The 26,094-nt window shown below is 44.4% G+C and overlaps 1 protein-coding gene across 5 annotated transcripts in view; it reads right to left on the bottom strand.

Moving 5' to 3' along the window:
- pcsk5 (proprotein convertase subtilisin/kexin type 5) overlaps positions 1-26,094 on the bottom strand; it is a 270,823-nt gene that overhangs the window by 156,502 nt on the left and 88,227 nt on the right. For all 5 annotated transcript variants that reach the window (XM_033017565.1, XM_033017566.1, XM_033017568.1 and 2 more), the window contains exon 7: positions 16,745-16,917. In XM_033017565.1, coding sequence (XP_032873456.1) covers positions 16,745-16,917 — 173 coding nt within the window. The remainder of the gene's footprint in view (positions 1-16,744; positions 16,918-26,094) is intronic.

The raw sequence follows: 26,094 nt of genomic DNA, 5'->3' as shown, positions 1-26,094 counted from the left end.
GCAACTCTGTTCATGTTAGTCATTACAGTACATATTATTTAGTGGTAAGTATATCATGTCGTGGCCCTTGAATAAGAATATTTACATTAAGCTTTCTTGAGATGATAGACGATGGGGAGCAATAACTATACAGTAGGTCTAAATAATTGTGTGTTTTTTTAATAAAAAAGCCATTTCAGAGCAAATCGACAAAACTAGATGGTTTTGTGGAGTTTTCTTTAATAAATATATTCTTTGAAGTTAATGGTATCCAAAGGTAAGGGGTGAGATATTAAGAATAAGCACTTTTGGCCAAAACCCATTCAGTGTGGCACTAATAAAACTGAACAGTGCCCAAATACATCAACACTTGTTTCACCAGTACAAGGAGAACCAAACATTGTTCTAAACTGTGGAAATATTCCACTGATGCTAAAATTGTGATTATGCACATCAGATTCCATAGAAATTTGAACTGGAACTCAAAATGCTTTGTATTTTGAGAGTGGGGCATCGAGTGAGGTCGGGTCGGGTTTGCTAAAATGGCGGACGTCCCGCACCGTTCTGTACTACACGTCAGTCCATTGGATTTTGCAGGAGTGGACCATCTTGCTCCGCTCTATGATCTTTGGTTGCTAGAGCATTATTCATCTATGCAAATAGTCTTTTCCAATTCAAGCCCAACTTATGGTTTGTTGATGATGGAAATGATTTCAGGTGTCAAGAATTAGATGTAAATCACTCACCATAGCAACTTTTGGCCCCAGATCACTAGAACATTTCTCCTTTGATGGCCATTCATTTCAGTTTTGCCAGAGGTCTATGATGCCACACAATTAAAATACTGCCCTGCTATCAACCTCATCTCTAGTATTCCGTTCTTTAAACTATGTGTGGATGAATGCTGCTAAGTGGCCCTAGTGAAACCTAAACAGGGCCTCAATGTGCAAGTTATCTGTGAGTTAGTGCCACTAACAACAATGATGATGAAACTTCCTGTCATTTTGCCGATATATGAGAATAGCCTATGAAGCAGTAATTAACAAAACTAGATTTTTCTTTCAGCAAGCAGAATATACGGTTGTAATGGGAGGCGATTTTTAATTTCTCTGAAATTGACTAGGCATGCCATATAGTGCAATGGACTTGGATGAGGTGGCATTTCTTAAGTGTGTCCAGAAAAGTTAACAATATATAGAGCCCTGCTAGAGAGGACAAAACACCTACAAGTAAACGAGGAAAAGCAAATGACGTCAGTGTCAGTAGGGGAACACTTTGGGATCAGTGTACTCCATTCTTTTCCTCTCAAAGTAGTTATGGAGAAAAATAGAGACACAAGGAACTGTGGAATCTAGAGCAAAACACAATGTAGGTCTCTGCAGGTCAGGCAGCATCCGAGGAGGGAATGGATAGATAATGTTTTTAGACCCTTCTTCCAGACCTGAAAACTCACCTATCTATTCCCTCCAAGGATGCTGCCTGACCAAGCACTTCTTTGATTTTTGTGGAAAGTTCAGAAGTTGCAACATGTTTATCCAAGGAGATACCAGAGACTGGAGGGGGTTAATATTGTACCTTCATTTAAGAAATGGTAGCACAAACAAGATAGGGAGCTATGATTCTGAGGAACAGGATCCACCAGCATTTGGATAGGCAAGCATTGATTAGCGATAGTCAACACTGCATTGTGCATGGGAAATCACATCTCACAAATTGCCCCGTGGCATCACCAATATCTTGTACAAATGTAACATGACCTCCCAGCTTCTACACCTGGGGGGGGGGATTAAAAAAAGACAAGGAACAATTTCTTCATGCAGAAAGTGGTGCATATATGGAACTATTTGTCAAAAGGAGCTGCAGATATAATGACAGTTCGAAAGACATTTAGACAGGTACATTGACAGGAAAGATGGATATGAGCCAAATGGAGGCAAACAGGACCAGCTCAGTTATAAAACCTGGCTCGCATGGATGTTGGCCCAAAGGGCCTGTTTCCATGCTTTATACCTTTGACTGTAACATGCCTGAGCAATTTTCCACATTTTCCAGAGGAAACTAGTGTTGTAACTGCAGAACTACTCCTTGGCTAGAGATGAAGTGGTTTTGCAACACAGCATTTAAATCGTCAGTTGGGGCTTCATCTGGTTCTGTGTGCTTTGTTGTATCCTGTGCTCTCAGCCGCATCATGATATCACCTGGAGCAAATTAAAATGGCCAAAACCAGTGGACTCATGGGTAGATTGTCTACTCTACATTTCTGGCCGACTACAATTGCAAAAGCTTCAGGCTTATATTTAACAACCAAATGACAAACCCCACCACGCATTAGGATGGGATGTCCTTGATTACCCACTATAATTCCTAGTCAGTCGAAAAGGTATTAATCTGATCCATGGAATATAGAACGTAGAACACTGCAGCACAGGAACAGACCCTTCAGCCCAAAATGTCTGTGCCAAACATTATGCCAAGTCAGACTCTTATCAGCCTGCACACGATCCACATCCCCGCATATCCATGTGCCTATGACCTTGGTTGTAAAATCACTGTATTCAACTTATTCTGAATTTTTTTCGGATTTAATCTTGAACTAAACATTATTCAAGTTATTCCCTTCATCGTGGACAGCTCAATTGTAATCATGCATTGTCTTTCCACTGACATTTCAAATGCTTTTCACTGTAACTCGGTACACGTGACAATAAACTAAACATATTGCAAGATACTGTTTTCAGATGGGACCAGAATTCTGAGTACAATTTGCACCTCAGTCAGGAACTCTGCCCATTAGTTTCCCTTCATAAAACAACTGGAAAAAAGATCTATTATTCCATTTGAGAATTGCACTCAAAGGAATCAATAAAATGTAAACATTTTAATACGAATCGACCAGCATTGCAACATTTCAGAAATGTGCTAAATTTGAATCCTGGTATTTTTTTATGCCTTCAAGCTTGCTTCTTGTTTTTTTTTGTAATTTTACAAATATTATTGCTGACAAAGATGTTAAAATACAAGTTATTAAAGGTGAGGACTGTCACATCTATGAATTTTTCATTTTTTTCCAACCATTATTTAATGCTGCCTCACCCGCTGAGTTTCTCCAGCATTTCTGCCTACCTTCGATTTTTCCAGCATTTTCTTAAACATTATTTAAATCCTCATGCTTTCATTTTTTTTTGAGGCCAAAGCACAAGTAAGCTCTTTGTCTGCAGGAACAACCCAACAATATCATGCTGGCCAATATCTTCACCATAACCATTGGCTTGACGCCAGCTTTGATAGCTGCTCAAGCATGACCGAGTAATCATATGTACGTACATACTACGTGGGTGCAGTCATTAGCGTTGCCGATTTCACAATTAACAATGGCAATAAATCAATAAAGGAGAGGCTACTCCCTTGAAATTGAAATGCATTTCAGTACAAACTGAAAGAGCACACCCCATGATTTAGTTAAGAGCTCTCAATCAGGGAGTGCAGGAAGCATGTTCTCGATGTTGGCGGAGGCCAGAATCGGAGCCACAATTTAAGAATAAGGTGTAGGCAATTTAGAACTAAGATGAGGAAAAAAAAATTCACGCAGAGAGTTGTGAATTTGTGGAAATCTCTGCCTCAGAAGGCAGTGGAGGCCGACTCACTGGATGCATTCAAAAGAGTGTTAGGGCTAGCGGAATCTAGGGGTATGGGGAGAAGGCAGGAACGGGTTACTGATTGTGGATGATCAGCCATGATCACATTGAATGGTGCTGCTGGCACAAAGGGCCTACCCCTGCACCTATTGTCAGAAGATTGTGGGTTTGAATAATCCCCTCTCAAGGACTGACCACAACTACGGCCTAATAATGGCGAAAAATTATTACTTAAATTTTGGAAACAGACAAAAGTCCCCACAGTGAAGATGTGGATTACAGATATGTCCGAGACACTACACTTGGAAATCATTAGGCTTGTCCTGCCGGAAAAACCAGATCAATTTCTTAGGACATGGACACCCTTTACTGAATTTTTACAACAATAGTATGGTGAAACACAAATTTAAATTTAAATCCGATGCTACGTTGGGGGGGGGGGGGGGGGGGGGGGGGGGGGGGGGGGAGGGGGGAGGGACAAGGTATATCTCCATCTTTTCTTATTCCTCTTTCACTCTGCTGCACTGCTTTGGTAGCTTAGGGGACTTTTTCTCATTCTTTTCTATTCTATCCTTTCACTTTATCCTTTCTTCTTTTCTCGCTTTCCCTTTGTTTCCTTTTTTCCATTTTTTCAATTTAGGTTATAAGGTTAAAAATGAAGCTGTACAATAGCTGTAGAATTCTAGATGCCGAACGTTTTATCTTTGTACAATAGCTTCTAATATAATTAAAATTAAAAAAATTAAAAAAGAGCAAGGGAGCTATTCCTGGCCAATATTTATCCCTTACTCAATTTTCTAAATTTCAGATTACCTGTTTTCAATCCCACTGTTTTTTTTGAGCATGCCAGATGTTTGCAAATTAGATGCCTATTTTCCACAAAATAACACTGGGTCTTGCACAGGCTAATCTAGTTGTATCTCAACAAAATTGGAACCAACTTCCTTATGAGAAGCAAGGAACTGCAGATACTGGTTTACAAAAAAAGTGTTTAAGTAACTCAAGGGATCAGGAAATATTATTTAGAAAACATGAATAGGTGACGTTTCCAATCAGGACCCTTCTTAAGAGCCAGTCTGAACAAGGATCCTGACCTGAAATGTTACCTATCCATATCCTCCAGAGATGCTGCGTGGCCCATTGGGTGACTACAGCACTTTATATTCTTATAGGAAAGTTCAGAGGAAAGAAAGAGGTCTTTGAGCAGGTTATTTGAGGGGGAAAGGAACATCAGCCAAGTGGGATGTTTTTAAAAGTGTGCTGACAAAAGCTCAAGATATGCATGTCCCATTAGAGAAGTAAAGGGCAAGGCAGGCAAATGTAAGGAAGCTTGCTGACGAGGGAAATTGAAGCATTGGTCAAGAATAAGGACACCACATAGATACATACATGCGACTTAAAAGTAGACAGGTTAGTTAGTAAGATTTCAGAGACCAAGATTGCTGGTGTCACGGATTGCGAGGAAGGTTGCCGAGGTCTACAATGGGATATAGATCAGTTACAGAAATGAGTGGGGAAATGGCTGATGGAGTTTAATCGGTGCAAGTGTGAGGTTCCGCACTTTGGGAGATCGAATGCTAGGGGAAAAATTCAAATAATGGCGTGACACCTCACAACATTGATGCACAGAGGAATCTTGGGGTCCAAGTCCATAGGTCCAACTCCCTAACTTCCTAGTGGAAACACAAGTAGATAAAATGGTAAACGCAATATACGCTGCATTGAGTACAAGTCAGGAGGACAAGGGGGCAGTATAATAAGACATTGCTTCGGCTGCTTTTGGAGCATTGTGTGCAGCTCTGGTTGCCCCATTCCAGGAAGGATGAGGAGGATTTGGAAAGGGTGCAGATTCAGTTTACCAGCACACTGCCTGGATTAGAGAGTATTAATGACACGTCGGACAGACATGGATTGTTTTCTCTGCAACGCCAGTGGACGAGAGGGGACCCGACAGAAGAGCATAAAATTATAAGAGGTATGGATAGGGTAGATAGTCAGAACCTTTTCCCCAGGAAATATCATACAAATACCAAATACAGGTTATGTCCAGCGGATCCATGCGCAAGTCAGCAATGCAGTTGTCACACGTCACCTGTCAGCAAGTCAGGTTGGAGAGTGAGGTGTTACCGTGCATGTGTAAATTTACTATTTGGCGTGGAGACCATGGGGGAGCTCCGATGTGGAGACCACATGGGCTTCCAGGGGCCTAAAGAATTAGGTATGCAAGTGCAAGTTTACGCAAGTTGGGAAATGCCTGTATGAGAGAGCATAGCTTTAAGGTGAGAGGGGCAAAGTTCAAAGGATATGTGTGGGACGAGTTTGTTTTTATACACAGAGGGTGGTGAGTGCCTGGAAAGCATGGCCGGGGGTAGCGGTGCAGACACATACGATGGTGGCATTTTATGAGACTTTAGGATAGGCACGTGGAAATGCAGGGAATAGAGCGATATTGATCATGTGCAGGAATATAAGTGAGGGTTTTGGCTTCATGTTCAGCACATGTCCAAAGGGCCTGCTCCACTGCTGTACAGTTGCATGCTACCCAAACAGCATATGAAGTGCAGCTCCTCCAGTTTGTGTATGGCTTCACTCTGACAATGAAGGCGGCCCAAGGTGGCCCAGGCCAGAAAGGTCACTATGGGAACGGGAAGGCGCGTTTATAAGGTAAGCAACCGAGAAATCCAGCAGACCTTGTGGACGGAGCACGTGTTTGGAAAAGGTGGAACGCAGCCCCCACAGCTCCACTCTTAACCCCCATCCCCCTACTCATAACAAGGACAGAATCCCCTTGTCCTCACCTTCCACCCTATCAGCCGTCGGATACAACATATAATACTCCGACATTTTCGCTACCTCCAACGGGATCCCACCACTGGCCACATCTTCCCATCTCCTCCCCTTTCGGCTTTCTACAGAGACCGCTCCCTCCGTAACTCCCTCATCAATTCGTCCCTTCCCACCCAAACCACCCCCTCCACGGGTACTTTCCCTTGCAACCGCAGGAAATGCTACACTTGTAGCTTTATCTCCCCCCTCGACTCCATCCAAGGACCCAAGCAGTCTTTCCAGGTGAGGCTGAGGTTCACCTGCACCTCCTCCAACCGCATCTACTGAATCTGCTTTTCCAGGTGTCAACTTCTCTACATCAGCGAGACCAAGCGCAGGCTTGGCGATCGCTTCGCCCAACACCTCCGCTCAGTTCGCACTAACCAACCTGATCTCCCGGTGGCTCAGCACTTCAACTCCCCCTCCCATTCCGAATCTGACCTTTCTGTCCTAGGCCTCCTCAATTGCCAGAGTGTGGCCCAGCACAAATTGGAGGAACAGCACCTCATTTCGCTTGGGTAGTTTACAACCCAGTGGTATGAATATTGACTCCTCCAATTTCAGGTAGTCCTTGCTTTCTACCCCCTTCCACCCCTTCCCAGCTCTCCCACAGCCTACTGTCTCCGCATCTTCCTTTTCTTTTTCTCGCCTCCCCCGACCTCAGTCTGAAGAAGGGTGTCGACCCGAAACGTCGCCCATTCCTTCTCTCCATAGATGCTGCCTCACCTGAATTTCTCCAGCATTTTTGTCTACCTTCGATTTTTCCAGCATCTGCAGTTCCTTAAACATTCCTGCCAGCTAAATTATTTCTTTCAAACTCTTTGAACGCCAGCATTCAATATTTCTCATCTTTAGAGATAATGTTTTCAATTCTTCCAAGTAAAGTAAATTGATCAATTTGTGACCATTCACGAACCTAGTCTACACCCATCTTTGTAAATGTATCATATTACACCTCATTTTGTTTGGATTAGACTTTTGGCATTCAATCACTGCTGTTCTTCAAAAAGGATAAAGTGCGACATTTTCGCTACCTCCAACGGGATCCCACCACTGGCCACATCTTCCCATCTCCTCCCCTTTCGGCTTTCTACAGAGACCGCTCCCTCCGTAACTCCCTCATCAATTCGTCCCTTCCCACCCAAACCACCCCTCCCCTGGTGCTTTCCCTTGCAACCGCAGGAAATGCTACACTTGTCGCTTTACCTCCCCCCTCGACTCCATCCAAAGACCCAAGCAGTCTTTCCAGATGAGGCAGAGGTTCACCTGCACCTGCTCCAAACTCAACAATTGCATCCACTGCTCTAGGTATCAACTGCTCTACATCGGTGAGACCAAGCGCAGGCTTGGCGATCGCTTCGCCCAACACCTCCGCACAGTCCGCATTAACCAACCCGGTCTCCCGGTGTCTCAGCACTTCAACTCCCCCTCTCATTCCGTATCCGACCTTTCTGTCCTGGGCCTCCTCCATGGCCAGAGTGAGCCCTACTGCAAATTGGAGGAGCAGCACCTCATATTTTGCTTGGGTAGTTTACACCCCAGCAGTATGAACAGTGACGTCTCCAATTTCAGATAGTCCTTGCTTTCTCCCTCCTTCCCCTCCCCAGTTCTCCCACAGCTCACTGTCTCCGCATCTTCCTCTCTTCTTCCCGCCACCCCCCCCCACATCAATCTGAAGAAGGGCCTTGACCTGAAACGTCACCGATTCCTTCGCTCCATAGATGCTGCCTCACCTGCTGAGCTTCTCGAGCATTTTTGTCAACTTCAATTTTTCCAGCATCTGCAGATCTTTTTTAAACACCTCAGAGGCTAATATGTTTTCCAACAGTGTAATCCCCAGATCTGCTCAGTTCTCCTGTGGTTGTCTCATAAGGGATTTAATAACTATATCATAACTTCCTTCCTCTCATTATAAAGAGCAGCACTCCTTTAACCCTTTAAATTATTTTCCATTCCTGTCCAGTGCATTCAGAAAGTATTCAGACCCATTCACTTATTCCACATTTTGTTACGTTACAGCCTTATTTTAAAAAGGATTATATTCTTTTTTTTTTAAATCATCAATCTACACACAATACCCCAGAATTAAGAAGCAAAAACAGGTGTTTAGACATTTTTGAAAAGTGTGGTAATTAAAAAGAAATAACTGAAATATCAGTATTCAGACCCTTTGCTATGACATTCAAAATTGAGCAAAATTGTCCGTAGACCTCTGGGACGGGATTGTGTCAAGACACAGATCTGGGGAAGGGTATAAAACTATTACTGCAAAGAGCACACTGGCCTCTGTCATTCTTAAATGGAAGAACTTTGGAACCGCCAGGACTCTTCATAGAGCTGGCCGCCCGGCCAAACTGAGCAATCAGGGGAGAAGGGCCTTGGTCAGGGAGGTGACCAAGAACCCGATGGTCACTCTGACAGAGCTCCAGAGTTCCTTTGTGGAGATGGGAGAACCATCCAGAAGGACAACTATATCTGCAGCACTCCACCAATCAGGCCTTTATGGTAGAGTGGCCAGACGGAAGCCACTCCTCAGTAAAAGGCACATGACATCCAGCTTGGAGCTTGCCAAAAGGCACCTAAAGGGCTCTCAGACCATGAGAAACAAGATTCTCTGGTGTGATGAAACTATTTGGCCTGAATGCCAAGCGTCACGTCTGGAGGAAACCAGGCACTGTTCATCACCTGGTTCAGGTGATACTGTGAAGCATGGTTGTGGCAGCAACATGCTGTGGGGATATTTTCTGCAGCAGGAACTGGGAGACTAGTCAGGATCAAGGGAGAGATGAACGGAGCAAAGTACAGGGAGATCCTCGATGAAAAGCTTGCTCCAAAGCGTTCTGGACCTCAGATGGGGCAGAGGTTCACCTTCCAACACGACAACGACCCCGAGCACACAGCCAAGACAACGCAGGAGTGGCTTCATGACGTCTGTGAATGTCCTTGAGTGGCCCAGCCAGAGCCCAGACGGACTTGAACCCGATCAAACATCTCTGGAGGGACCCGAAAATAGCTGTGCATCGACGCTCCCCATCCAACCTGACAGAGCTTAAGAGGATCTGCAGAGAAGAATGGGAGAAATTATCCAAATACAGGTGTGCCAAGCTTGTCGCGTTATACCCAAGAAGACTTGAGGCTGTAATCGCTGCCAAAGATGCCTCAACAAAGTACTGAGTAAAGGGTCTGAATACTTATGTAAATATGATATTTCAGTTATTTTGTTTTAATTACTTTGCCAAAATTTCTAAACGCCTGTTTTCACTTTATTATAGAGTATTGATGATATAAGAATTGAATTGAATCAATTTTAGAATAAGGCTGTAACGTAACAAAATGTGGAAAAAGTGAAGGGTCCTGAATACTTTCTGAATGCACTTTAGATCCTCGAGCCTGTTTGAATTTATCACGTTTGTGCATTTTCACCATTTCCTACTTTCTAAACTCCAAAGTGGATGATGTTGCCTAATGCCGAAATAGCTTGCTCGGTTTCACTCATCTGTTTAATTCAGTTATACTGAGTCTTGGAGGGTCAGAGTCACATCACTCAAATCATAGCCTCTTCAAATCATCACATCCATGCCAACCTTTGCCCAATCCAGGCTAACCCCATTTGCCTGCATTAGGACCATAACTTTCTATGCCTAGCCTATCCAAATGCTTCTGAAAGCAATTATATCCAATTTCATCACTTTCTCTGGTGACACATTCCAGATATCAACCAGTACAAACAATACATACTCCAAAGGTACCCTTTAAATCTTCTACCTCATATCTTCAAGCCATGCTCTCTTTATTGAACGCCTGATTAATTTAATACTACCATTCATTTGTAGGCGGCACGGTGGTGCAGCGGTAGAGTTGCTGCCTTACAGCGCCACAGACCTAGGTTCAATCCTAACCACGGCATTGTCTGTACAGAGTTTGTACATTCTCCCCGTGGCCTGTATGGGTTTTCTCCAGGATCTCCAATTTCCTCCCACACCAAACACATACAGATTTGTAGGTTGCTTGGCTTTGTATAATTGTAAATTGTCCCTAATGCGTGTAGGATAGTGTAAATGTGTGGGGGTCGCTGGTCGGAGTGGACTCGGTGGCTGAAGGGCCTGTTTCTGCACTCTCTAAATTAAACTAATTCATACTTCTAAACATGCCACTAATTTGAGGTATAGCAAACATGTCTCATCATCCAAGTTATCAAAAATATAACAAATAATTCTAACTCCATCACAGATACTTTGTGTCACTAGTTATTTCCTACCAATTGCAGTATTCATTTCTTATTTTTCTATGCTCCACTTTTACACACGGTTGCTACCAAGGCATTTTGCCTTCCATTTCAGGAGCTTCAACCTTATTCAATAGTCTGATATAAAAGACATTATCAAATCAGTGTGGATCTACTTCCCTGCTATTTTAAATGATCTTTTGAATAAAATTGAAGTAGTCTAGGTCTTTGCAAATCCATGCCAGCTCTCACTGATGATGTGTTCAATTACTCTGCCCAACAGATCCCAGGCGAATCAATAAATATCTTAAAACATAAAATATTTTCAATGTTTTGAAACGGAAAAGCAGTTACAAAACAATGAAAACTTTCAGGGCAATTTCTCACAAACCTCTCCCAAAACATTGTGATGGAAAACCCATCTTGCATTTGGTAATGCCACTGCACTATTGTTTTCCTCCTTAATATTATTTACTTACAATCTCTTTTTGTTTACAATCATAGTCGCTACTTGACATCCGATTCAATATTACTGCTTGTATGATGCACTTCGCTTCATCTATGTATGCATTTATAGAAGGCACCAGCTGCAAGGTGCAATTTAGTATACTTGTGCAATTATCAGACTACTCTAATTAAGATAAACATCATGAGTGATGTTAATGACTAGGTGGATTCTCAAAAAACATCCAAATATTAATTAAGTTGAAGCCTCCACTACTTCATATCTTTCCAGGTGCATTTCAGATACACAGAAAGCTCCTGTGATTTACTCACCAGCATTCCACCTTCAAATCATATAATCAAATCTTCAAGCATACAAAGAGAATGGTTACTTGAAGGCAAAGAATACATGAAAATCTGGCTCATCAGCACAATGAGAAGCATAAACAGCACCAGAGGCACCAGAATGATCATCGATCCATCCGGTTCCTGGGCAGTTCTCTAAACACCACTCAAAATGCATCACTGAACGTATCACCTTGGGGCAAAACAGTGGCGCAGCGGTAGAATTGTTGCTTCACATCGCCAGAGACCCGGATTCGATGCCAACTATCGGTGCTGACTGTACGGGGTTTGTACCTTCTCCCAGTGACCACATGGTTTTTCTCCGGGTGCTCCGGTTTCCACCCACTCCAAAGACATAGTTAGTAGGTTGACAAAAATGCTGGAGAGTCTGAAGAAGGGTCTCGACCCGAAACGTCGTCTATTTCCTTCGCTCCATAGATGCTGCCTCACCTGCTGAGTTTCTCCTGCATTTTTGTCTACCTTCGATTTTCCAGCATCTGCAGTTTCTTCTTAAACAAGTTAGTAGGTTAATTGGCTTGGGTAAAATTGTAAATTGTCCCTAGTGCTGTTGTATGGGATGATCGCGGGTTGGTGGGCCGAAGGGCTTTTTTTCCAACTATCTCTAAAAGCTAAAGAATGACGCTACCACACAGCACTCTACACACCTTGGCGGGAAATGGTTGGACAAACTTGTGGAGATGAGAGTCTTTTCAGAAAATAAGTAGGAAGTGGCTGATACAGCTGAGAAGCTGTCCACATTGCAGGGGTGCATGCATCCAGTGTTGCAAAGTGTTAGTTAACCTCAGGAATGAATTTCCACATTTCCATGATGCATGATTTGGAGAGTGGCGGTGTTCCCATCCACCCGCTGACCTCATCCTGCTTGGTGGCTGAGTTTGTGCATTTGGGAGACACTATGAAAATTGCCTGGGTGAGGAACTGCTGTGCATTTTATAAGAGCAGATTAAAGGTCTGTCTGCTATGAAAACCATAATTTGCTGTAGATCATATTAATGTGTTTTATTCAATCTAAATAGCTACTCGCTCAACGCTACATAAAATGACTTGCATGCATAGCTCTGCCCCACTGCAAGTTTGAACCTTCCTTCCCTACACATCAGTAGTCAAACACCTATGTATTTAGCAGAGCTTGAGACCGCTCCCACTATGACATACAGCAGGTCAAAAATCTCTGGGCATTGGCTTTGAACCCACAATCTTCTGGCACAAAATATGCTATTGTGAACTCTGATGGACAACTGAAATTCTCCAATCCTACATTAAATTGTTTTTTTCTCATCACATTCTCATCGACTCTACCGCTCACCTATACCCTAAAGATAATTTGCAAGGGTCAATTAACCTACCAACCTACACATCTTCATAAGGTGGGAGGAACCAGAGAAAACACATGCAGTCACAGGAAGAACATGAAAGCTCCCGACGTCAGGATTGAATTTGGGTCTCTGGCGCTGTGAGGCAGCGGTTCTATGACAGCGGTCCCCCCCCACAAAAAAAAAAATTGGGAATTGCAACTACAGGTGCACAACCTTTTATCCGAAGTTCCAAATAACGAAAAGCTCCGAATACCGGACATTTTTTCGGTCCTTGAAGAAAGGTCCTTGAAGACGTTCACCGAGGGCGGCCCGCAGAGGTGACAGCGGAACCCCCGGTCGGTCCTCGAAGAAAGGGGAACTAAATCCCCATTCATAAAAGAGAAGGTGAGGGTATATTGCGCGGGAGGGTTAATAATTGACAATCTGCTGCTGCCTGCCCGCAGAGTTAAAAAGTTCCCACGGTAGACTCACGATACACAGTGTATCGTGAGTCTTGCGTGGGAACTTTTTAACTCAGCGGGCAGGCAGCAGCAGATTGTCGCTCCCTTCAGTTTCACCCCACCTACACCCCTCTGCTTCCCGGCCATGTGTGTGACCCCTTCCCTCCCCTCTCCAGCTCCCCGCCCATTGCACCGGCGCGGGGGCTTTGCACTGTCTTCACGTCGGCGATGCCAGCAGGTCAGTGCCAGTCACCGGAGATGTCAGGACCAACGGGACACCGACCCCCAGGCCCACTGCAAGCACGGAGATCCCAGAGACCCACAGCCAGCAGCAACTCTAGCCCAGCCCCGTTCCAACTCCAGAGGAACCCGGGTTGCGGATGAGGGGGCGCAGCTCGGGCTGTGGGCGAACTGCCACTTGTCGCCGTAGCGGCCCATCGGAGAGCGGGTTCCTGTTGGTCCTGACGTCTCCGGCCACCCCCCTGGACAGGAGCTGAGACTGGGAACTGAAACGCCCTTGCCCCCTCCCTCTGCAACTGCAAACAACCCCACTCTCCTGCTCACCTGCAAGGGCGGTACAGTTCCCAGTCTCAGCTCCTGGCCGGAGACGTCAGGACCACCAGAAGCCGCTCCCCGATGGGCCGCTACGGCGACAAGTGGCAGTTCGCCCACAGCCCGAGCTGCGCCCCTTCATCGGGACACCGACCCCCAGGCCCACTGCAAGCACGGAGATCCCAGATCAGCAACTCCAGCCCAGCCCCGCTCCAACTCCAGAGGAACACGCTCCCCGTAGGGGCAGAAGCTGATGGTGTGCAAGGTACGTCTTGTTCCTGGGGTGGCGGATGAGGGGGCGCAGCTCGGGCTGTGGGCGAACTGCCACTTGTCGCCGTAGCGGCCCATCGGGGAGCGGGTTCCTCTGGAGTTGGAGGGGGAGGGGGGTATTGTGCTGTTTGATCGCCCCCTACTATCCCAGGGACAGGGAGACACAGCAGCTTTTGAGAATGGTGGGCAATCACTTCCAAAGTTCTGCCCACACAGTCAGTACACCTCTCCTACACTTGTCTCCCGCACTAAGATCATCTCACAGAGAATGATCCCAGCCTAACCCTCCCTATTCTCTCCTATTCTGCAAGAAAAAACTACATTGAAGACTCAAACTCATGATCGAGTAACTGCCGGGATCGAGGCGCAAACTCGCGACCTTGCGGATATGAGCCAAGCACTCTACCACTGAGCCAGCCGTTAAAATCTACGCTAAAAATCTTCCATTCCGAAAGCCGAAAAATTCCGAATTACGAAAAGTGTCTGGTCCCAAGGCTTTTGGATAAAAGGTTGTGCACCTGCACTACCAAATCCTTAAATTAAAGTTAATTGCATAAAAATTGATTATGACTCATGACTTGTACAGGCACACTGATCCAGCAACTTGTGTTGTTCAATAACCTATTGTAGAGAGTTTCAGCAGAGTATACGGTTAAGAAAATAACAGATACAGGACTTGGAGATTGGCCTGTGGACAGCAAAGAGAAAGGAGGAGAGCATGAGCACGGAGGCCGGAATGCAACCACCTTTCAGTAGTGAGGGAGGGAGAGTTAAGGGCCTGTCCCACTTACGCGACCTTGGCTCGCAAATGACGTTTGGCGTACGCTTGAGGCGCACGGGCACAATATGGCCGCGCGGGGACGGTCCCACTTAGAAGCGCGGAGTTGTGCGGGGGTGGTCCCGACATCGCGCGGGGCTCCAACATTCTGACAGTGGCCGAAATCTTCGCGCGCCAAATCTTGGCACGCAGGCGCATTGCGGTCGTACGCAGCGTCTTGACGGCGTACGCAACGTCTTGATGGCATACGCCTAGCGCGTGGCATTGCGTGATGGCATCACCGCCCAATGTCGTGCGACGCCCAAATTCAGTCGGCCCGCCTCCTGCCCAGCTGATTGGTAAGCATGATGCAAATGACGTCACGCGCGTACATTCGCGTGAACTCCGCTTCTGTTTGGTCGCACCAAACGCACGCAATCGCATGCGTAGGACAGGCCCTTTAGTAATTGTGGTGACGAGTATGGTTGGGATCTGGTTGTGGACGCAAGGTCTAATTGACAAACTGGGAGATGAATGCCCATGAGATTCATGAGCTTAAGGTCTAGGAAATGTGGTCGGTGATGGGTGACCAAGAAAGAATTGGGAGAGCGCAGAATCAGTTACTGATAAAGAGCCAGAGTTGAATGAAGAGAAATCCTACGGGCAGAGCCAAGGCCTGCTTTAATTGGCTGCACAAGCCAAACATGTACAAATATAATCTATATTTAAATATTGGCCATAAGGCAGAACTGCTCTCCTCTTTGCTTTAGTGGATCTGATGCACAGGAAACCCATAAGTAAAATCTCAAACCTCTGTTCCACTGCTGATTTGTAACCTGTTTTATATCATTCAAAGTGAATCACAACGCACACAAAAATGTGGCACCACATGATCCAATTTCCAGGCAAACACATCACAGTATTCACAGTAGCCAGGCGGTCTGAGTATTAGACAAAACATTGTCAATAACATTGTAAATTTATTATTACCCAATTGAATATATTGAGCGAATCATCAATCTCAACCCACCAGACAACCAGGGATTTTCATTTCCCATGGGAAAGTTTTCTGGACAGTCTATCTTTGCAAGTCTTCACACCACATTCCCACCAGTACTCAAGGATCCAGCTGAGTGGATATTCACTGCTTGGAGGAACCTTGGGTGTAAACTTGCATCCTAATCTTCGGTCTCATTCACTACTCCGTCTCTCATGCACAATGATACAATGAACAGCTCATGGAGGAGGATTAAATTGTCAGCACTAGTTGAACAGTTTACAGAGCTACATGATCCAACAGCACACCCTCACGTTTAAACACCAGACACAGGAGCAAGCAAGCTGTTGCAAAATTAAAATGCAAGGAAATTATCCCGAGCCACCTGCAAATACCAGTCACCTGGCTGTGAGACAGGCATCCTACTGACAAACTGCACCTACCTTGAAAGAGATGGCAATGAATGATATTAAAAAATACTGAATTGTGGCGCAGCGGTAGAGTTGCTACCTTACAGCACCAGAGACATGGGTTTGATTCTGACATTGGGAGCAGTCTATACGGAGTTTTATGTTCTCCTTGTGGCCACGTGGGTTTCCTTCAGGTGTTCTGGTTTCTTCTCGCACTCCAAAGACATCCAGGTTTGTAGGTTAATTGGCTTCAGTAAAATTGTAAAATTGTCCCTAGTATGTATGATAGTGCTAGTGTATGGGATGATCACGGGTCAACATAGAGTCGGTGGGATGAAGGGCCTGTTTCCGTGCTGTATCTCCAAAGTCTAAACTTTCCATCTTTCAGATATAAAACATCTCATTATTTAATGTGCAAAGACCTCACCATAAGTGGGGAGTAAATGGGAGTTAAAACCGAGACACACAGTGATGTTGGAAGTCAAGCAAGCAGCCAAATAATTCCTCTCGACGTTCTGCAGTCTTACCTGTTGGATGCCATTCTCAAAGGCCCGTATGGCGAGGGATGCCGGCCCATCCACGGTCTTTCCATCATCATCTGGTCCCCAGCTGGCGCTGTAGATGTCAATGTGCTGCGGATTCAGGCTGAGTGACTTTGCTTCCACCATATCCGTCACGTCCCCATCCAACATGCGAACTCCTGAGGACATTTCAGCAGGTTAAAGATGGCATGGATACAACATGCACATGTTACTGTGTGTATATCTATAGTGCTTCATTGTCACTGAAAGGAGGAATGTTCAGCCAGGGTGGAGGTTGGGAAGGGCTGGAGGAAATGAACGTTAAATAAATGCAATTTTATACTGCAATATTTTTAAATCTGATGTATATTTAGAGATGATTAATTATCTTATGTAAAATAAATCAGGATGCTGACTGGATTGAAGAGTATTAACTCAAAGATGGACAAACTTTGGATTGTTTTCTCTGGAGTGTTGGAGGCAGGGGGGGAAGATCTGATGGAAGTTTCTAAAATGAGTTGCAATGACAGGTTTTTGGAGGATAAGGACAGAAAGGTGGTGGGTACCAGGAGCACACTGCCAAAGATGTTGGTGGTAGGAGATGTTTGAAGCTTTTATATATATATGCACATAAATCTGCAGGGACGGAGGGATATGGATCAGATGCAGGCAGTTTAATTTGATATCATGTATAGCACAGACATCATGGGCCAAAAGGTCCCTGCCCATGCTGCACCGGTGAATGTTTTATGTTTCCTGCTTTCTGGAGGGGGCTGCCGGATGAAGACACATCTTGCGCTCCACCTGCCCTGTGTGATGAGAACAGTATTTCTTACTGGTGACCTGGTTGATGGAGGGGAGGGTCAGTGGAGCTGGAGTCAATGTTTTGAACTGGAGCTGGCGTACATCAAAACCTCAGGCAAGAAATGAGGTGACAATTCTGAGGGGGTGGGGGGGGGGGGGGGGGAAGAGATGGTGAACATGATGGAATCCTGGAAAGATAAAACAAAATGTGCTCGAAGCAGAGGTTGGTAGGATCAAGGGAATTCTATCTCTGTTCTCTCTGGGGAGGAGACAGACAGAGCAGATATTTAGGGAGTGGAGGAGCCGCAGGCGAGGGCTGCATCAACCACACTGGTGAGAAAGGCCCGCTCTCTGGAGTAACAGAATTATGATAAACCCCTTTCTCCATTACTTCAGTCCATTCTTCCAACACTGGAGCCAATAAGGCTTTGTGTGAAATTATCCCATGGTATCATTGCAAGGTCCAACATTTTTATTGAAAAATTCAAATTTAACTCAAAATGTTGACCTCAATCCTGTCCATGTTCTATTTCAACAACACCAGCTAAATCATACTTTGGTTGGTTGTTCAGCTGCTAAACTATAAGAACACAATAACTAAGAGCTAGTTTGTGGAGTCCTTGGATTTGTGGGAAATCAATTTCCCTATAAATGAAGCAAGAACCTAATGTTTTGGAAGTCAATTCAATATTGAAAAGAACAATACACAATGCATTTATCTGCCTTCTCAATATAAAACAAACCAAATCTGTTGCAAAATGTCATGCAATTTCTGAACAAAATTATATTGCATTATATTGGTAATGTTCAAGAACAATAAAGAAGCTCCCACACATCTTTTACAAAACGTAGAGATGGCAGCCATTATTATTTGATCACAGTTTGAGTCACAGCCTCACCAAAGCCATGAAACAATTATGAAGAACTCCAAGTGCTAGTAAAGCATTAAATGAGAATAAATGTTGGCACCCTGCATGAGCAATTCAGGAAAATATCCTCAGTCAGAATACAAAATGACAAGTTCGATGTATGAATCATTTGTGCCCTGCAGCCTTAATTGTACATCATTCACTCATTGCCCTGCATATTTAAATGCCCTGTAAACATCATTCTGTGCAAGATAGAAATTCAGAAAGAGAGACTGGGCATTTTGTAAACATGTCTTTTGCAACCTCGGGAAATCAAAATACTTCGTAGTTAACAAGAACAAGAACAAGTTTTCAAGAGAAAGTTTGATTTAGCTCTTAGGGCTAAGGGAATCAAATGATATTGGGAAAATGCTGGAACGGGGTACTGATTTTGGATGATCATCCATGATCATATTGAATGGCGGTGCTGGCTCGAAGGGCCAAATGGCCTACTCCTATTTTCTATGCTTCTATGTTTCTAACATTTGAAATGCTGTTGCTACTGTAACATAGAAAATGTTAGTAATTCATTTGTCCACAGTCGTGAGAAAGCAAACAAAAGATTCATCTAGAAATTTAGCCATATCTATAGCGTTGGTGGCAGGTGGAGATCGTCTCAGGAGCCAGTTCGAGTTGACAATTCTCATATAATGACTGTCAACTTACTAGCAAGAAACAACAAGTCTGCACAACTGCAGTACCAACGGGCTGTAGCACACACTGTTTGAGCCTGGGCTCTCAAACTGCAATCCACTCTATTCCATATTCAGGCAAGAGCATTTTGGGAGTCTCCTCCACACCCTCTGAAGGCTATTAGACCCGGTCTCTGTCATCCAATGTCCAGCACCTATCTCTGGGCAAACTGATTTTGTAGTGAAGTATTTTAAATTTTAGATCCTTTACTTGAATCTGCAAATCTCTAATTCCTACTGGTGTGCATGAGCAAAATACTCAACCTAGTAAACTGCCCAGGTTTGTACTATCTACAAAAAACAAAACAAAAGTAAAATCTCGATTTTCAGCAAAAGGATTTTTTTTGGCTTTCAACGATGCTTCAACCGCTCTTTCATCAATGTCGTGCAACAACAATTTTGTTTCATTCAGGATTTTTTCGACTCTCAGCCACAGCAGAGCCTCAGTTCAGAAATAGAAATTAGAAATCTAGAGGCAAGGCAAGACTGAATATCTTTGATCCCAGGGCAGCATTTGACCGAGCGTGGCCTTGAGAGGCCTGCGTGAAATCAAAGAGAAGAGGAATCAGAGATAAAGAAAACTCTCCTTTGGTCAGTGAACACCTAAAATAAATAAAAGGTAACGATGTCTCTTGCAGGTCAGAAGGAGAACTGCCGGTCATACCCTGATGTTCAGCAATAATATTGTCACTGCATTCCCCACCATCAATCAGAAGCTTAAAACACCTTCGCTAGGTCAGAGATTAGTTTTCTTTTGCAATCAACTCCCCAAGCTGTTTCACTATCTACAAGGTATCAACTTCCTGATATATTTTGTTATTATTCTAATTTTCAGTACTCATGATAATGTCTCAATAATCCTTTATTTGATCTGCTGTAGCTATTCAGTCAGTGGTCTTTTCTTTATGCTCCATTGTTCTGGACTTACAATGAGAGCGGCGCAGCAGTAGAGCTGCTGCCTTATGCCCCTGTCCCACTTAGGAAACCTGAACGGAAACCTCTGGAGACTTTGCGCCCCACCCAAGGTTTCCGTGCGGTTCCAAAGGCTGGAGGTCTTACCTTCCACTACCTGCAACCACCTTCAACTAGCATCGCAACTGGCTTCGACTAAAAAATTACCGATTTTTTAAACGGCAACCTATTTTTAGTCGCGGCCGGTTTTTAATTTTTTTGAAATAATCGCCGGAACATAGAAGAAGCGGAAACTACTTTCGACCATTAGAGAGACTGACAAAAACCTCTGGGAACCTCACGGAAACCTTGGGTGGGGCGCAAAGTCTCCAGAGGTTTCCTAAGTGGGACAGGGGCAGGCGATTTTTCAGGCGACTGCTAAGTTGTAGCAGGTCGCTGATAAACCGTTGACTGGAACAGCGACTGTCAGAGTGGGACGGACACACACACACACACCTTCCTTCACTAGCCAATGTGATACAGACACACACCACGATGAACAGGAAGGTTGGCACTTTAATTAAGACGGTGAAAGCACAGTGTACTGTGGGTCACTCAAGTACTTTAAGGGGGAGGAGGGGGGGGGGGGATGAGGAGTTGGGAGAAGGAATGGAGACAATGTTTAAGAAGCTAGAGATACACGGCTGTGCAGCTCAGCGGACATTAACATTAAAAACATCGGTTAACCTTGGTTCTGAAAACGACTGTTTACGTTTTTTCCCCCCAATGAACCAATTCACCGGTCAGCACCGGCGACAACCTACAACAACCTACAAAATCCTGGCAACCCACTACCACCGCACCTACATCACGAGAATTCTCGCTACTCTCTATGGCGTCAAAATTCTAGTCGCCGCTAATTTTTCAACATGTTGAAAACATTTTCTATACGTTGAAAAATGAGTGGCAACCAGAATTAAGCCACGACCAGTTACGAGAATGCGGGAACTACTCACCACCATGCAGGCGACACCCTAGCAAACCTCCGGCGAACATGTGCGACCTCATAGTCTCCTGTAGTCGGCTAAAAAGTCGCGCAAGTGGGACAGGCCCATCACAGCACTAAAGACCCGGGTTCGATCTTGACTATGTGCTGTCTGCACTGAGTTTGTGCATTCTCCCTGTGACTGCAGGTTTTTTCGCTGGGTGCTCCAGTTTCCTCCTACATCCCAAAGTAGTGTAGGTTTATACATTAATTAAATTGTCCCCAGTGTGTTGGATAGAACCAGTGTTCAGGAGATTAATGATCAGCGTGGACTTGGTGGGACGAGGGACCTGTTCTCTAAACTAAGATAGCCCATCTTGGCCAGGTCACATAGAAAACGAGCAACATTTGCTCAATAAAAGTTCTAAAATGTTTTTTTTTTCTTGAGCCCAAGTGAACTTTTAACTAGATACATCGGAAACTGTCCTTTCTGGTCTGAAACTTGTGTGGACCTGCTCACTAATTGCAGCTCTTTAAACCTGCTTTTCCCGTTACCATGGCAAACCTCCTAAACACCGCCAACAATGTGGTGACAAGGCCAGTGCCAGCAAAGGATCTTCTGATCGCAAGCTCCACAGAAATGTTCGATTGTCATTCCCGTGCCCACTTAATTCCATATCTGTGGAAGCTAGGAATCTTGCATTAGATTAGTCCAGCACAAGCTTCTCAAATTTTATGGATGTGGAATTAAGTTTCAAAGTGAATGAGCAGGTGATAAGCACTAGTTTCAGGGTAAAAATAATAATATACTGCTGAGTCACAATGCAGCATGTAGGATTGTGCTTTTGTCTAGATCAGCTATTTCAAGCCTTTCTTTGCTCTAACTCATCATTCAACATGTTCCAGTTGATGGAGCAATTAATAACATATTGATGAACGGAAAAGCAAATTTAAAATCTTATTTTAGCAAACAACTTTTCTGAGGTAACCCATCCAAGAGGCATTTCCAATCTGATTTTGCATTCATTCGAAAGCCAGTTCAGATTCTCCACAATCCATGCTAAAATAAGTGGGGTATTCATGCTTCTGCATGGCTTATAGATTCATATTCCACACTTGCATCTTCAATCCTATCTTTAAGATAATAATCAGACTTTGAACTACGAACAACGAACACAGCAAAATTGCGTTCGACATTAAAGAACATGAGAATATTTTGAATTTAAATAAAATGACAGCACTATGAATTTGGAAGCTTTCATTTTATAGCTTCCAGCACCAGATTATCATCTCATCTGCACAGTTGGAGCCAGAGTGGATTGTGCACCTGTAGATGAGCAACAGCAAAGACTTGTTTAATGAAAATGTGCCAAGAATGTCCTGGCAATAAATTTCACTGTTGGCTTCGGTGGATAACTGTTCTACGCCTGCCAACCTGGCATTCTGGCACCGGGCAGTGTCACAGATGCATTTGATTTTCAGTTTAAAAACAAATCACAAGCCACAATTTTGAATAATTAGTTTCTGAAACAAAGTCCAAGCTCACCAATCTCTTATCTTAAATAAATTCCAATCATGTGATCTGAATGATATATGCAGAATTGAACCCTGGTCAATGCTGGAACTCTGTGAAATTCTACTTGGAACAATATTGACTTACAGGATCATTGAACAAATTTGTTTATACCATAGCAAGGAACTCCCTACCCAAGCCGGTGAAAGATCTTTGACTCAATTAATTCTGTTCCTCTTCATGTCCCCACCTGACATGTTTCTAGCATTTTTGGTTTGTATTTCCAATTTCCATTTGCAGTTTTCAAATTTTCCATAACAACGAGATCACTCATGTGTTTGACCACATGATTCACTGACATGGCAACACACAATATACTGCATATTGCTTTCTCTCATATAAAATGTATGCAAAAACTGTTCAATGTTATATACTGTCATTACAGATTTATCCTGCTGCCTAGCACTTTTTTAAACATATAAAACAAATATCTACTTAGTTCTGACAAATTGGTCATTGGAACCCACAACCTTTCAACTTAACTCGCTCTTATTTCATGACGGTGCGGCACAGTGGGGCAGCGGTATAGTTGCTGCTTAAAGGGCCTGTCCCACGAGCATGCGACTGCATGCGGCAAGCACGACCAAACCGGAAGCGGGGGCCGCGCGGAGGCCGAGTGATCCCGTACGAGTTGACGTGGTCCGAGCGAAGTCCGCGGGAAGTTCGCGCTAGGCGTACACCGTCAAGATGCTGCGTACGGCGTCGAGGCGGTGCGTACGGCCTCAATGTGGCTGCAGGCCACTGTAAGTTTTTCGGAGCCCCGCGCGATGTCGGGACCAGCTCCGCACAACTCCATACGGCTCCGGCGATCTAAGTGGGACCGGCCCAGCGAAGCAGTACGGATCAAGCGACCACATTAGGTCGCGCTTGCCGCATGCAGTCGCATGCTCGTGGGACAGGCCCTTTACAGCGCCAGAGACTCAGATTCTACCCTGACTACGAGTGCCATCCGTAGGAAAGTTTATACGTTTTCCCTGTCCCTCCACACTTCAAAGACATACTGGTTTGTAGTGCTGGTGTACAAGGTGATCGCCGATCGGCATGGCCTGTTTCCACACTATAATTATGAAGACTTAAACAGTAGGTGACTATTGGTATCAATAGATTCAGCAACATTTCAGAATCGACTGGCACCTCACTTGATGTTTGACAATACAAGCATTAGCAACATGATTTCGGAAAGGAAATCAATGCCTTTACAATACGGGTGACTTTACTGTGGTCACATTTCCAATTTTGCTCAAATGTTCACTGGTCTCCTCACTCTCATTCAGCCAAAATTGATTTACTGTTCCTCAAAACATCAATTGCTACCTGAAAACCCATTCTGCTTCCACTGTCCTCTGAGGAAGAGAATTTCACTGCCTCAACAATTTCCCCTCACCCGTCTTAAATGGGTGACTTTTTTTTATTACACAGTTGTCTAGCGGGTGAGAGAATGGTTCAGTTGCCTTAAAACAGCTGGAAAGAAACTGTTCCTGAATCTGGAGGTATGAGTTGTCAAACATCTGTACCTCTTGCCTGATGGGAGAGGGGAGACAAGGGTGTGAGCAGGGTTAGACTAGTCCTTGATTATGCTGGTAGCTTTCCTAAGTCAGGGTGAAGTGTATCTAGATTTGAAAGGAGGTTGGTTTGTGTGATGGTCTGGCTATTTTCACAACACTCTTGCAGTCTTTGATGGAGCTGTTCCCAACCCATGCTGTGATGCATCCTGATGAGACGCTTTCTGCGATGCATCTATAGAAGTTGGTGAGGGTTGTTGGGAAATGTCAAACTTCCTAAGCCTTTTGTGGAAGTAGGGGTTGGGTGGGCTTTCTGGGTGATTGGATTGATTTGGCTGGTCTAGGACAAATTGCTGTTGATATTTATTACTAAGAACTTGTAGCTTTCAATCATCTCTTCTTCAGTGCCATCTATATAGAAACATAGAAACATAGAAACATAGAAAGTAGGTGCGAGAGTAGACCACCAGGTCCGTCGAGCCCGCACCGCCATTCGCTCATGGCTGAACACTAAACAGACAAACTTACCCACAAACAGTAGACACAAGACACAGAACACAAGACACTACCCTCCCCTTTATACCGCTATCACCCCTCTCCACCCCAAGAACCTCGCGATCTCCTGGGGGAGGCAAAAAACCGGATAAAAACCCAGGTCCAATTCGGGAAAAAAATCCGGGAAATTCCTCTCCGACCCCAATCCAGGCGATCGACACTTGTCCAGGAGATCACTCAGGTCTTACTATACTAACCATACCTAGGTCCATATCCCTGCCCTCTCCCCGTAGCCCCTTATCCCCTTGGCAGCTAAAAAACCATCTATTTTAGTCTTAAATATATTTAAAGTTTCTGCTTCCACTGCTCCCTGGGGCAGTGAATTCCATAAATTAACCACCCTCTGGGTGAAGAAGTTCTTCCTCATCTCAGTTTTAAAAGAGCCCCCCCTTATTCTGCAACTATGTCCCCTAGTTCTAGTTTCCCCGATCATTGGGAACATCCTCGGTGCATCCACCCGATCAAGGCCCCTCACGATCTTATATGTTTCAATGAGATCGCCTCTCATTCTTCTAAACTCCAAAGAGTAGAGTTCCAGCCTACTTAACCTTTCCTCATATGTCAATCCCCTCATTGCAGGAATTAATCTTGTAAACCTTCGCTGCACTGCCTCCAGGGCTAGTACATCCTTTCTTAAGTATGGACCCCAGAACTGTACACAGTATTCCAAATGTGGTCTCACTAATACTGTGTACAGCTGCAGCAAGACCTCCGTGTTTTTATACTCAATCCCCCTAGCAATAAAGGCCAAAACTCCATTGGCCTTCCTGATTGCTTGCTGCACCTGCATACTAACTTTTAGTGATTCATGTACTAATACCCCTAGATCCCTTTGCGTTGCATTACAACGCAGCTCCTCCTCATTTAGAAAATAACTTGCCCTATCATTTTTTTTTCCCAAAGTGAATGACTTCACATTTATTAGTATTAAATTTCATCTGCCAAGTTGTTGCCCACTCACCTAGCTTATCTATATCCTTTTGCAGACTCTTCCTATCCTCCTCATCCCCTACTTTTCCTCCCATTTTTGTATCGTCCGCAAATTTTGATATATTACACTTGGTTCCCTCCTCCAAATCATTTATATAAATTGTGAACAACTGGGGTCCCAGCACCGACCCTTGCGGAACCCCGCTAGTTACCGGTTGCCATCCCGAGTATGAACCATTTATCCCCACTCTCTGCTTCCTATTTGTTAGCCAATCCTCTACCCATGCTAATATATTACCCCCAATCCCATAATTTTTTATTTTTAGCAATAGTCTCTTATGTGGCACCTTGTCAAAAGCCTTTTGGAAGTCCAAGTATACCACATCCACCGGTTCCCCTTTATCCACCCGGGTTGTTACTTCCTCAAAGAATTCGAGCAGATTCGTTAAACAGGACTTCCCCTTCACAAAACCATGCTGGTTCTGTCCGATGAAGTCATGTTTATCCAAGTGCCCC

Source organism: Amblyraja radiata, chromosome 3, assembly GCF_010909765.2.
Source record: "Amblyraja radiata isolate CabotCenter1 chromosome 3, sAmbRad1.1.pri, whole genome shotgun sequence".
In the NCBI taxonomy this organism is placed as follows: domain Eukaryota; kingdom Metazoa; phylum Chordata; class Chondrichthyes; order Rajiformes; family Rajidae; genus Amblyraja; species Amblyraja radiata.
Note: the sequence above shows the minus strand (reverse complement) of the source record. Positions and strands in the feature narration are given on the sequence as shown.